The sequence below is a fragment of the Arvicola amphibius genome, chromosome 2 (assembly GCF_903992535.2).
Source record: "Arvicola amphibius chromosome 2, mArvAmp1.2, whole genome shotgun sequence".
NCBI classification, from domain to species: Eukaryota; Metazoa; Chordata; class Mammalia; order Rodentia; family Cricetidae; genus Arvicola; species Arvicola amphibius.
The window spans coordinates 6,203,599-6,217,705 of record NC_052048.2 but is presented as its reverse complement, the minus strand read 5'-3'; the positions used below and the strand labels follow the sequence as shown (position 1 = coordinate 6,217,705).

Here is a 14,107-nt window from a genome sequence, read left to right as displayed (position 1 = left end):
TCACATAAGAAGCAGACTAACCACAAATTTATTTGGGTGAATAGATAAATAAATATGAAAGCTATGACCTGTTTATAGGTTAGCTAGCTTCTCGTTTGCTTTTGGTATTACTGATTCTAGATCCTAAATGTCCCCCACCCCCAATCAAGGAATTCTGGAAAAAGAACACTGCAAAGTGTGTCGCCAGTACCCGAGGAGTGAGAGTCCTTGATGAGCCGAGATGTGTGAATGACAAGAGCTGGGCCTTTTCCAAGCAGACTACAATTTACAAAGCACCCTGGCCGCCATTACCTCAGTACCTCAGCAGCTCCCTGTGGTCACCTGACGGGAACGGCACAGTCGGCCATGCGGTGCGGCGAAGGGCAGAAGAGTTAACAGTAATCTTAGTAAAGAAACCCAAGTAGATGCCACATTTCCCTGGGAAGTCACAATGCAGATGCTCTTTCCGGTAAATCTTATTTGAGATTAAACGTTCACGCATGCAGCAAGCTGCAAGATTCAAGAGTGAAATGTAGATAAAATTGCATTGTAGAATATTGCTAAATGTTTGCAAAGTGTCCCTCTAAATGGTTCAGAAACTAGACAACACACATACCGACAGACAGACAGACAGACACACACACACACGCACGTGCATGTGTATGTACATGTCCCATGGTTCAGTTATAAGAGACTGAGCTTAGCTTCAAATATCCAGTCTAGTTTCCCTGTCTGCATAATGACTTCACCAAGAGACTTAAATAAAACTTGTTATCCCCGGAAAATGGGTAAATACACATGACTTTCTGCCCTTTTGCTTTTATATGTGTCACGTTTGATAAAGTCGCTCATGAGTTTGAAAGCTGTGCTGACCCAGAGAGAAGCAGGCAGTGCCCCAGGAAGAGTAGGGAGAAATGGAAAGTCTGCAGAGTCCCAAAGGATGCACTTGTACTTTGGGGACAGAGGACTCAGGTTGCCCACATGGGGCCCCACTTCCAACGCAAGTATTACAGAAACAAAACCAAAGGATAAATGAGGAAACACATTATATCTTCAAATCCTGGAAACAATGTTCATGTATCATTGTGATTTGCTTCTCCCTTTACGGCCAGCAACAAGGCAGAGTTATGATCTATGACTCTATTTATGACAGCATAATATTACCTAATGCCACCAATAATAATAGTCACATCGTTAGTGAGACATACGTAGCATGAATGCCTTGGTGCTGTGTTCTGTGTCTCTGACTCATAGAAAGAACTGAAGGGAATGATCTCAAAGGCCTCATGATGATGGGAAATGCATTTAAGAAAAAGAGAAGACAGAGGAGTTGAAGAACCTGACATGAAGAGAGGATGACGTGAAGATGTGGATGGAGGAAGAACACAAAAATATATGGGAAAAGACAAATGAAAAAATCAGGATTTTGTACAATACGATAAGAGGCATCAAAAACCATCAGTCAAAAGGCTGCCACCCACAGGTAGGACTCATGGGGGCCGACTATGTGTCCTGTGCTTTGTGTAGAAATTCCAATAGTGTGAATGATCACATAGCACCATAAAGAAAGAAGGCACAGAAACTTACTAATAAATTACTGATGAAGATGCGGTAAGAGCAGGGGGGACACTGAGGGAGGGACAGCAGGGGGCAGGGGCAGGGGGACACTTTAGGGGGCAGCATCTGTGGGGGCAGAATGAGGGCAGTCCTTCTATTTGAATTCTGGGTCCTCCATACAATAAGAGCAGGGTCAATTTACTAAATGTTTTCAAGTAAGGCAATTGCTAACGTGGGTGTCTTATATTTTGCTTTCTGTTTATTGATTTAATAGGTATGTGGAGAGGCAGTGGGACCATGGTGTGTACTGGACAGCTTGGTTCTCTCTACCCAGCATTTGAGCCCCGGGAAGAGAACTCAGGTGGTCGCATGTAGCATACCTTAGCAGCTGAACCCTCTGTCCTCTAACCTGCAGAGCTCTGTGAGGAACACGTGAAGAACGCACACTAATAGGAGGCCAGATGTTCTGGGAAATTCCTCCACTCTTTCACTGTGTCGGCAACAGGGGAACAGCGCTGAAGGAGATTACGCATGGTTTTCACCAAACATTTTGAAAATTTAGTATGATTACCACAACTCTAGTGAGCATAATATTGGAGTAAAATTAATAAATGGCCAATGATTCGGTGTTATGCTGGAGCAAGAGTAAACTTAAAGGTAGCATCGCTCAAACTCCCACTTCCTGTGAGACCTGGACCCAACCCTAACATCAACTTCCTGTGAGACCCAGGCTCATCTCTAACTCTCACTTCCTGAGAGACTCAGGCTCAACGCTAATACCAACTTCCTGTGAGAATCAGGCCCAACTCTAACTCCACTTCCTGTGAGACCCAGGCAAACGCTGTGTCATGGAGAACTAAAGATCTGCAGTTCTATTACTGATAATTATTTAGCTCCCAGACATTTTCTTTTACAATGATGTTTATTAAAATTTCAAGATCTTTTTCATTTTTCTTCTTCTTTTTTAATGGTAATTTATGCTCAAACAGACCACAATGTGGTAGGTGTGTCCTTAAACACTTCTGGAAGCCTGCACACGTAAGGTATAACATTCATTTTAGTAAGAAACTGAAGGAATATGGACTCATGTGTGCTAAAGTGTAGGAGTAAACAATCCACGGTGCAAAATAAGCGAGCTGTGTGTAAGGCTGTGGGTTCTAGACCAAGGGCAATGCCAGCTTCGAAAATGGCACTAGGACATCTTTAATCATCAGAATTCTCATCTGAAAATGAGAGAAAATGAACCTAGTGACAGAGGTCATGTGTATGTGCATGGTCCTTCCTGGTTGTGATAGAGCTATACACAGAGCCCAGGTACGAAGATCAGATGAACATTTTCAATGATTTTTGACATTTTAAATCACGTGTGTTAGACACTTGTCATATGTTAAATTATATAATATATAGTACATGATCTAATATATATAATTTTATTTCTTTCCCTAATAGATCATGAACTCAGTGTCATGACAAGGAATCGTGTGTCACCCGTCACGGTTTCACATGCCATGCCAATCCTCAGTTGCCAAGCTGAAGAAAGGCCAGCTGAGGCTACAGACTTAGACAACACTGCAGTGGAAAGGCTGACAGACAACACATGGGTTTCCTATGAATTTAGCTGCACAGATCTGGTAAAGGAAGAGAGGACAGTAGCGGACAAGATGGATCAGTGGCAAAGGCCCCTGCCTCCAAGTCGGATGACCTGAGCTCAATCCCTGGAATCTTCATGCTTGAAGAAGAAAGCTCACTTCTGCAAACTGTCTTCAGATCTCAGTTACAGTACATGCTCAGACCTGTTCATGTGTGCACGCACATGCACACACAACAACCAAATAAATAATATAGACAAATTGAAACGAACGGACATTTAAAATATGCATGACTAAATATTTTTCATAATGAAAGCCCAAAATTCTGAAAGAGTGAAAACACAAGCCCAGTTTAATGTTGTAGGTTTTTCCTAAAATTCATTTGCAAATCTTTGAATCCATCACTTGGGAGAAGCCCAGGCTAGAGCAGACAAGAGGCATTGCTTCTTCCACCCACAGTCCCCTCTGCTCCCTGGCTGAGAGTCTCACCTCCGGGGCCTCTCCTCCTCAGGTCCCCATCCCTGTCGGCTTGCTCTTGGCAGGGGGAGGCTGAAGATAATGTGGTCTTTCTGATGAAATCTGTTCCCCCACCCCCATCCCGTGAGAGGAAGCCAAGATGTGAACATGGCCTCTCATAATGATTTCACTGGGCTTAATGAAATTTTCATCACAACCTGCTGCTCATTTTAACGGCCTCTGAGAAACAATGGGCAAATATCTGGAGGAGAGGGAGCCTCTACTCGTGCACTTAGCGCCATTCCCTGTCTGCTCCCCACTCTTTTCCAGGGCTTTCTCCCTCCAGGGAACCACGACAATGGCTTGTTGTTTTCCAACCAACACACGCTACGTTCTTCCCTTCAGGCTGAATGAGTTTTATCTCTTTGATGCCGGGTAACGTGAGCCCCTCCGCTCATGTGTGTGCGCTCTACCCATCATAGCGGTCCCTTGTGCATTGGTGAGAAGACAAATATGAGGGGACAGACATGTCCAGTACCCTCTGATCAGTGATGTCTCAATGGCCAACAGAGCATCAAATTGCTGGGAGACCTACAATGTCTTAAGATACAATTCCTTACACTTTTTTTCTTCGAAAGTCATATCATTTCTTCCTGAATAAGAGCATAGCTCTCTCGGATATAAATTACTTTTCGGTTAAGTCTGTCGATTGTTTTCGTCACAGAATGTACATTCTTGAAAGAGTCATGGAGGCTCATGCCTGCAATCCCAGCATTCATGACACTGAGGCAGGAGGAGCATTGTGAGTCTGAGCCCACCCTAGGCTGCATACTGACCCTGGGCAAATGTAGACTATGAGGCCATGTCTCAAAATAACAAAGGAAATACTTTAAAATGCATATACATTGTTAAAAGGGCAAATAATGAGAGTATGTCTACGGTTCTGGAGATTCAAAGCAGGTTCAAGAAATCTGCATGTGTAGGTGTACAGGCTTCTCCATGCTCTGTTATACAGAAGCTGTTTCTGAAGCTAAAGAGGGCAGAAGAAGGAGTCTATGTATGTGTATGTCTGTATGTGTCAGTGTGTATAGGTGTATATGTGTGAGTGCGGTACATGTGTGAGTATAGTGTATGCACAAACACACAGTTTGCTTGCCTATGCATGCACAGAGGTCAAAAGAAGACATTCCAGTCTTCCACTCTCTGTCCTAATTCCCTTGAGACAGAAGTTAGCCTGGTAGTCACCAAGTCCCAGGGATCTTCTTTGTCTGCCTCCTACTGCACTGTGGTTACAGGCATACATGTGGCCACACCTGATGAGTGGCAGTAGTGACATCCAGATGGCATGTTCCCACATCTGCATAGCAAGTGCTCTTACCGACTGAGCCGCCTTTCTAGCCCAAACATGGAATTTTCAATTCTTGCCTTATTCAGTTTAAATTCTCACAATCTTATTTATCAACACATTACTTCTTCTTTGAGCATTTAAGTATTTTAAGAGGAAAAATACACTGAAATACATTACTGATAGAGACACAACAAGGAAAGTCTTCTTAACTTCATATGCAGTAATGCTGTTTCCTTGTGCCAACCCTTCCTGTTATGAGCATCCATCTTTGCTCTTCTGCCCAAGTAGCTGCTCCTGGTAATTCAGCAGTTCCTGCAGTGCTCAGCAGTCCCCTGTATCTTTTGTCAAGTACCGTTGGGTACCTTCTGCTGCTATCTTTCCCACAGAGATTTATGCATTGGGTTTAGGCCTGTCCTTTACTGCAAAGTTAAGAGTTCATGTATGTATTGTTAGTCAACCCAATACAGTGGAGAAATGACGATGTCATACACAAAACTCCCTTTAATAGTATCATTTAAGGATGCCCCTTCAAACTTCTGCAGAATAAACTATGCAGAACAAACTGGGACTCTTTAGCCCTTATCCTCCCTCACATTCAGAGTATATCAAAAGCTGTGATTTTAAATTAACACACAAGGCAAGTCCAGCTCCTTCTCTGAAGTGAGTATAGAAATCAGGGATGCACAGAGATAAACAAATTATCAACTAATGGAGCCCATGGTCCTGAAAGCAAACATTCTCACAAAGTCTGAGCAAGTCAAATCTCAAAACAGATCAACAGACCTAAATGTGGCCCAGGGAGATTTATGGCAAGTTTGCTAGGAGGCTCAATGTTTGACAGTCTCATGGGAATTTAAAGATCAATGATTGTGTGCATGTTATATGAACAGGTAAAATTTTAATCTCCTTGGGAAACCATGAAAAAGAGAAAAGTCGATCCTGACAGCATCACCCGTGAAATCCTACCACAAACATCCGGCTTTGTGCCGGGCCAGGAAGCCTGGCTCTTAGAATCAAGAACTCAGCAATCACCTCCTCCCACTCTTAATTGATATCCTACAAGGTCTAATATGTAAGAAGAAAGAAAAATCATAAAAGCTCTTTTGGGGGATGAAATAAATGGAGCTGTCAGTTTGCGAATGAAATGTTTGTCTGTGAGGACAGTCTCACAGGGTTAACAAAAACTGCTAGAACTAGCTCTGAGGCCATAGGTCCCAAGGACAGCACATGAACTTTCTATACATTATCAACTAGCAGTTGAAATTTTAAATCAATCATAGCATGATTATTAGTTATTTTTATTCTTATATAAAAACTAATACATGAGCATAGATTTAGTAAAAATATACCTAAGGCATGTATCTGGAAACTTAAGACCCGAGATCTTAATAACTGAGAGAGATTCTTGTGTTCATGGATGAGAACAGTCAATGTTTTTAAGATATGACTTCTTCATACTGAGATCTAGAGGCACCATTCATTCTCAGTCAAATTCACATTATTCATGGGATATAGGAAAACTTGTTTCAGAGTTTGTGAAGAACGAAAATAGACTCAGACTAAGCCATAAAATCCCCAAGAAAATGACAAAAACTGGAAGACCGACACTACCCAAAGCAAGACTTCATGTTATGCGAGCTATGGTCATTAAGACAGTGTGGTATTATGGAAAGGAAAATCTAATTATTCGATGGATTTGAACACAGAGGACAGAAATAAACACACAACAGTTCAGTCAACCACCTTCACAAAGGGCAAAGGCATTCAGTGGACAAGAACCAGCTTTCAGTAAATGGTGCTGACCAACTAGACACTCTGATTATACAAAAGTTAAAGAAGTCAGACATAGAACCTAAGTTTAGAAGATTAACTCAGAAGGGTTCCCAGATCTAAAGTATATAATGCAAAATTATAAAGGTGTAGGATATAGTGTAAGAGAAAGGTCTTAGGCTCTCTGTGACCACTTACGCAAACTAAAAGTAAAATTCATAAACAAAATGACAACTTGGAAGCCACTAAAATTAATTTTTTTCTGCAAAAGAAAATACCGAGAATGAAAACATAGACTTGGAGAAGAGGTTTGCCAAGACATTTCTGATTCAAAACTGGTATCCAAAATATATAAAGATCTTTTGAAAATTATCTGTATCAAAATGATTCAATAAACATACAAAAGTGCTTAAAAAGACACTCCCCCAAAGACACAGAGATAGAAAATAAATATATGAAGAGATCTGAACATTGATGGCTGTTGGAGAACTAAAAAAAACAAACAACAACAACGAGATTGTAGCATAGCTATCTGAACGAACAAAATCCCAAACTAGAACAATGTCAAAGACCTGGAGGGGTGTAAACAGACAGGAACCTCCCTTTAGTGATGGCAGAAAGGAGAATTTTGTGGACACTTTGCAGACAGTTAGACAGTTCCTTATAAAGTCAAGCTACATCTTCCCATGTACTCAGCCACGATGCTCCTAGGGACCTGAAAACGTATTGGCTATCTTACATTGTATATCAGACACGATTTACATTCCAAGTCCATCTTTTCTCCACTGTGTCTCTTGGTTTGCTCACTTGGAACTTAAAGCTGAGGAAGAGAGCCACTCTTCTGAGCTGAGTGGTTTCTGTGCTCCGGATTTTGCCAGGGCCAAACTGGAACAAGTTATCATCTGGATAGAACCTTCGGCAGGTTAGCAAGGTTTTTTTCTTGATTTGCTTTATTTTTAAGATAAACCCTTGCATGTATGTATATCAAGTTCAGGCTGCTATCAGTAACTATGAAAGAGTCTTAGAACTAGAACTCAAACAGAAAGAATTCAAAAACCCAAAAATGGGAGGCTGAGTAGGGCTACTTTAAATAACTATAATCACATTTTTTATAGACTATATAAGGAGTGGCCCTAAGATCAAGGTGGAATAAGATATAGTGGTGTTTAAAGGTTACAAATGTACCACAGTTCTAAAATGGTTCTTGAGGGGGAAAATTTTACTAGAGATGCACGGTGCAGGCTGCAGATACGTGACAAGTAGGTGGGTCTTCTGGGCAATGCTGCGGCATTCTATTCTTGAACCTTTAACTTTCACTCAAGGATAACTTACTCATGCATAAAATAAGGCTCACGCCGCGACATAAATTTATGATTTAAAAGCATCCTAGTACCTCTGAGAAGAAAAAGAAAGAGAGAGACAGGGAGAAAGGGAGAGGGAGAGAGGGAGAGAAGAAGGTATGGAGATAAAGAGCGAAGGAAGGAGGAAGGAAGGAAGGAAGGAAGGAAGGAAGGAAGGAAGGAAGGAAGGAAGGAAGGAAGGAACAATCTTCATAGCCATAGGCTTCTATTTTGTCCAATTTAAGAATCTAAACCAAACATCAGAACTAGAAATTAAATAAACTCCTTAAACCAGGAAGGGCATGACCCAGTTTCCTCTTCCAGCCTTTACCTTCTGGCTCATTCTTGATCAGCTCTTCCATCTTCCTCTGCTTTAAGGTGTCCACCACATCCGCCAAGCTGCCTTTGCGCCGCTCCGGAGTCCCCAGGGCTGTGCCAGACACGGACTCGCCACTCTGTCGCCCACCTTCTTCTGCCTTCTGAGGTGAGGTAGATGAGTTGTAAGGGGCTAATGAAGACATAACTTTATTGCCATCGACTTCCTGGAAGAGAAAGCGGAGAGGGGTGGGTAGTTTAAGATCCGGTAAGGTTTCTTGGGGGAGAAGGAGCTGTGTGGCTTATTCCATGTAAAAATGTGACCTGTCACTCTGGAAAAGCAAGGAGCAAAAGAACCTTTCAAAAACACTTGCCTTCACTTTGCAAGATGGCTCAAGAATGAGTCACTGATTGCTTTTCAGGCAAGAACAAACTAGGGGGCCCCTTTTCACAAAGTGAGGTGGCAAGTTCTTAAACTCGATGGCAGTGCAGGTCTATCGTCCTGGCTCTTGTCTGATGGTCTCAGCAGTTAGTGCGTCTATGAGACACAGCTGTCAGCTGTGTTCAACTTCCTGGTGACGCTGGAATGTTTGAACAAATCATATATACCTGTATGCGTGCTTCATCCTCAGCTGATTCCTCTTCATTGCCCCCTAAATGGCACAGGCTCTCCCTCAGTACCCTTCTTAGTCTTTTACAAAATCCCGCAGACTTGGACACCGGGCAGGAACACTGTAAGATTGTCTTTGCGTCTGCAGGAGCCTTCCTCACGCCACTCCCGGCTTGAAGCCTGCTTTCTGGCCCTCCCCTGCGCTTCACCCCGTTAACCAGTTCCCTGAAGTTTTGTTTCTTTGTAATTAAATGCCCAATAGAGGGACTCTATTCTTTGTTCAAAAACTTCATACTTCTGTCTTCTCTTATCTCTTCTCTCGCAAATTTCAACCACAAATTTGTGACATTTGTAACGTGCAGGGTATATTTTGTGCCAAAGATATTTCAGGCATTTTTAAAAAGCATGAAGCCGGCATGATAAACAGTTTTCCTACTTCAGGGTTTTTCCTGGGGTCATTGCTTATGTCTATAGTTTTTTTTAAGTTCCCACAAAGCAGAGCGCTATTATGAGCCAAATTGTGTCATCAAAACTGTACAAGTTTCATTTTGATTACATGTTTTCTTTGTATGGTCCGGAAGGTCTCCTTTAACACATGATCAAGGGTGAGTCAATGGAACCTATATCCCACACTAGGCCTGTGGATGGCTTCATTGTCTGCGTGAGAATTCATATCTGACATCCGAAACACAACAAAAGACACTAAAGTCTCATTCTTTTCAAATTAGGGCTCATATCGGCTACTTAAGTGTAAAAAAATTGCCTGACTAAAAATCTTGTCATCTCAAGCCTTGGAAATAATGATCAACAAAGTCATTGTATGTTAATATGATTTGAACTAACAGATGTTAGTGGGTACAGGGACGTCATCTATAGGAGAAATACGTCTGCTGGACAGGCTAAGGCATGCGGAAGAAACACAAGAAGACAGGGAAGATGGGAGGGAAGAAAAGGAAGCTAGCAAAGTCTTTCAAACTATAATCCAAAATCCCAAATAGCTTAATCCCAAGCAGCTTCCTTTCTCCCCATCACAGAACATACCTCTGATACTTCCAGTGAATATTGTATACATACAATTTAGTTTCCAATGTTATTGGGTTTAGGATACAACCTACATTATGCAGTAATTACAAGCCCTTCGAGAGAAAATGCATGCCTATGTTTGGAGTTATTTATTTAAAACTCTACATAAATACAAGCACACACAGAAACAGCACACATAGGCTCCCCGGGGTCGGAGCACTGCATGCTTCCTTCAGTAAACTAATAAGAATGTTTCTCATGAACAGCCCACGGTACACAGCATCTACAACACAGGACGCAGCAGGGAGCATTTATATTCATTGCTCACCAAAGATTCATTTCATTTTCCTCCATGGCCAAAGTAAACACACCTCAACTGAGGCTTCACCCCAAGCACACCTCTGTGTACCTGGTCCTCACATTAAAGCCTGGAGATCTCGAGAAAGAACACTGCAGCTGACTGAGGGCCTGTGCCTGTGTGTGGCAGGTCATCCTGAGAGAGGATGGCTCCCACACTTGCATGCCACCAGGTATAAAAGATCAGAAATCACTCACAAACGAAGGCCCTATCATATACACCTTGCATTCCCACACCTTATATACTGGAAGGCGATGTTTTGAACGATATAACCTGTATCACAAGGGTTTAAGGTTCAAAAGAGTGTCATGGCAGGACGAACTTAGAGGAAATGCATTAAACATTGTGGCTGCTTCACACAGGACTCTACCTTATTGCCACTTTACCTGTAGGGTGACATTTTGCATTGCTAATCCCTCTAATGGGTGGCTGACAGCTGTTTCAGTTTGGGACACCATTGTTCATTTGCATGATGAATATCTTGCTGGGGAGAGCTGGCTGAGCCTCCAGTCAAGAGCGCCTTAGCCCCAGTTTCTTCCTGAGATGGTTTTTGTCCTACCTAAAACATGGCTACACGTCTCTTGTCACTCTGATGGCAGATGAGACCCAGTACTCTGCTTTGAGAAGCACAAAAGGGCCAAGAGAGCCAAATGAGTCTAATCTACTCCTAAAATCCGAGGCTAAGTTTCAGGACCTTCCAGACAAAAGCACACAATTGCAAGGTTGGCGTCTGAGTGAGCAAATGTCCGGGTGCATGTGGAGGTCCCTGCCTTTGCTGTCCTCCAGCAGATGTCTCTGACTTTATCTGCGTGTCACCTCTGCAAACAAGAGAGTAAGGGTGGTGTGCTCAACACAGGCCGCTCACTGAAGCACCCTTGCAAAAACCTGTTTCACTCTTTCTAGAGACAGCATTTCACTATAGACACGTGGAGGGAAACACTGTGTCAGATATTTAAATGTTAATTCAGATAATGAGAAAGTGGTATTTCATTTGAGAAAAGAATTGCATTAATAAAATTCAACCACATCCAAACAGCACTTTATCCTTAGGTTCGGTCTTACAAGATGCATTCATTACCTTATTTAAGTTTTGGTTCTATGTGAGGAAATGAAATTCAAACATGGCAGTAAAACAACATTATATTTATATCTCATTTATTAAGCTATAGCAATAACTGGATAGCTTACTTCGAGCATTTTAAAGAGTCTTATAGGCCTAAATTTAATTTTTATGGTAGGACTAATTATGATTTCCAGTTAATAGAGAAACAAAGAAATTCAGATAAGGGAAAATTACTGAGGTCGTAGGTACATTAAATAATGAGAAAACCTAGTGGGCTTCAGAACCCTTGCATCTGACCTTAGTGATAACATGCTTTTTTCTGAAAAATAAAAATAAAATAATTGCTTGTCTATCATATGGGATCAAGGTAGACCATCTTCTTCCTAGTAATTATGAAAATGAGAATTTTCTTCTAATATGTTCACCTTCTGTAAGAGAAAAATGCTTGCAAATTAGTCAAAACAGTCCAGACTTGCAAATCTTGCCCATCCTTTTAGCCAATGAAATTGAAAAGAACCTTTAACACTTAAACAAGGATATAAACTCAGCTTGATTTTTCCCTAACTAGTGGATCGGAGTAAAAATAGTGGATAGCTGTATCAAAGCTACCTGCAAATCCTATCATCTCTCACTCTTGTTTCAGTAAACTAAAACTTTAAACACAAAAGAAGCAACAGAGGCCTGAATGATGATAGATTCAAGTTTCATCAAAAGCACTCTCTCAGCTGTGGGCTCACAGCAGCAGCAGCGTCGGGGATGACAGACAGATGAAGAGGTGTTCTGCTGGCCATGGCCAGGCTAGCAGTGAGCAGGTCCGTAAACTCACCAGCAAATAGTACAAAAACAGAACACGGTCAAGCTAGCAGTGAGCAGACCCCTAAAACTCACCAACAAATACAAAAACAGAACACGGTCAAGCTAGCAATGAGCAGGCCCGTAAACTTACCAACAAACACAGAAACAGGACTTTGAAAACCATCTTAATGCATATTTTGTGCATTTATTCCTTAAATGTCGTTTAAAAGAGCAAGATCATTATCATGACACCTCCTCGGCTGGCCTTGTATCATCACGCCTTATCTGCCTAGTCAAGTGGAGAAGTGTCAGGGGCAGTAATGGTCCTCACATAGGCCTTCCTTTAAATCCCTACAGCTCTTTCTTTGGCTGACTAGTTCACTTTTCTTCTTTTCATGAGCGTTACACTGTGCTTGCATTATCTGAGGGTACAGACTCCTGGGAGACTGCCCATGTGTCTTTCCTGAACACGGTCCCTATGTGTGCATACGCACACTTCCGGACTCACAACCCATCTCACCGCCTCCTTAGAGAGTCGACTTCCCATTGGTTGATTATTCCAGGCATAAAGCTCCTCCTGAAATCTCCCACAAACTCCCATTAACAATGGATTGCTGGGTGGAAAGCTCTGATCTAAGGCATGGTCCCAGGAAGCCCATCGTGTAGATAGAAGATGATGTTAGATAATCACTTACTGTAATATATACGTATATATGCATGTATAAACAAATGGACTGAGCGTGATGGTGCATACCTTTAATTTCTGCAGTTTTGGGTCAAAGGCAGCTAGATTTCTGTGAGTTATAGAGTAGCCCCGTCTGCATGATAAGTTTAGGTCACTCAGGGCCACAAGGAGTCAGATGCTTTCTTTCTCTCCCCCCTCTCTCCATATATTTATATATATATATATATATATATATATATATGTGTGTGTGTGTGTGTGTGTGTGTGTCTATGTGTATACATGTGTATATATACATATATGTATATATATTTTAATATATATCAACAATTATAGATAATCATATATATGAATATCTATAGAAAAATATATCTGATTTATGATCTATGTATTTATTATTTATCTATCAACTATCTTATCATCTATCTAACATTTATACATGAACCTAAAGATGGAAGAAACACTGAAGTTCACACACAGACTTCATTACTTTGCTACACGATCCTCAGAAAACTCTCTATTCTGAGTCCTGTGATGCACTGCAGTGGCTAATCTTCATTGTCAGCCTGACAGGATTTAGAATCACCATAGTAACGCACTTCTGGGTGTGTCTGTGAGGGCTTAGCTAAGCCGCAAAGCCAGTGGACAGGGAAGACTCACTTTGAACGTGGGGAGTGCTGTTAATGGAGCGGAGACTCGGCCTGAATGAGAACAGAGAAAGACAGCTAAGCTCCAGCATTGCTCGCTCTCCCTGATTCCCTTCTTGGGATGCAATCACATCAACTGCCTCACGCTCCCACCACCGTGACGAACTGTAGTCCCTTGACCTGTGACATAAAAGAAACCCTCCCCTCTATGGCTGTCTCTTGTCAGGTACTTAACAATAACAAGCAAAGCGGTGAATATATACACACTGAATAAACCTAGAAAACGTATTCAGCAGTTAACGTGCACTGTGGGCATCTAATTTACAGCCGGGAACAGGGTTCCCAGGCTGACAGGGAAAGTTCCCGTGTTGTAAAAATAACTTCCTTACATTGCACACTGGAAAGTCAGCTTGGGCTTACACTTCACTGCCGAACGAAGAACTATGTTTTGCGATTGGTTTCAAATTGCATCCTACTGGCAGTGATAACTGCGATGGACAACAGCCGGCTTACTGAAGGTGCTAAAAGCACAGACGATCTTGTTCTGAACTAAACATGCGGTCATACCTGGGAGT

The 14,107-nt window shown here is 41.9% G+C and overlaps 1 protein-coding gene across 8 annotated transcripts in view; it reads right to left on the bottom strand.

Moving 5' to 3' along the window:
- Positions 1-14,107, bottom strand: part of Sox5 (SRY-box transcription factor 5) — a 385,023-nt gene that overhangs the window by 283,564 nt on the left and 87,352 nt on the right. For all 8 annotated transcript variants that reach the window (XM_038318752.1, XM_038318754.1, XM_038318747.1 and 5 more), the window contains one exon: positions 8,371-8,581. In XM_038318752.1, the coding sequence (XP_038174680.1) occupies positions 8,371-8,581 (211 nt within the window). The remainder of the gene's footprint in view (positions 1-8,370; positions 8,582-14,107) is intronic.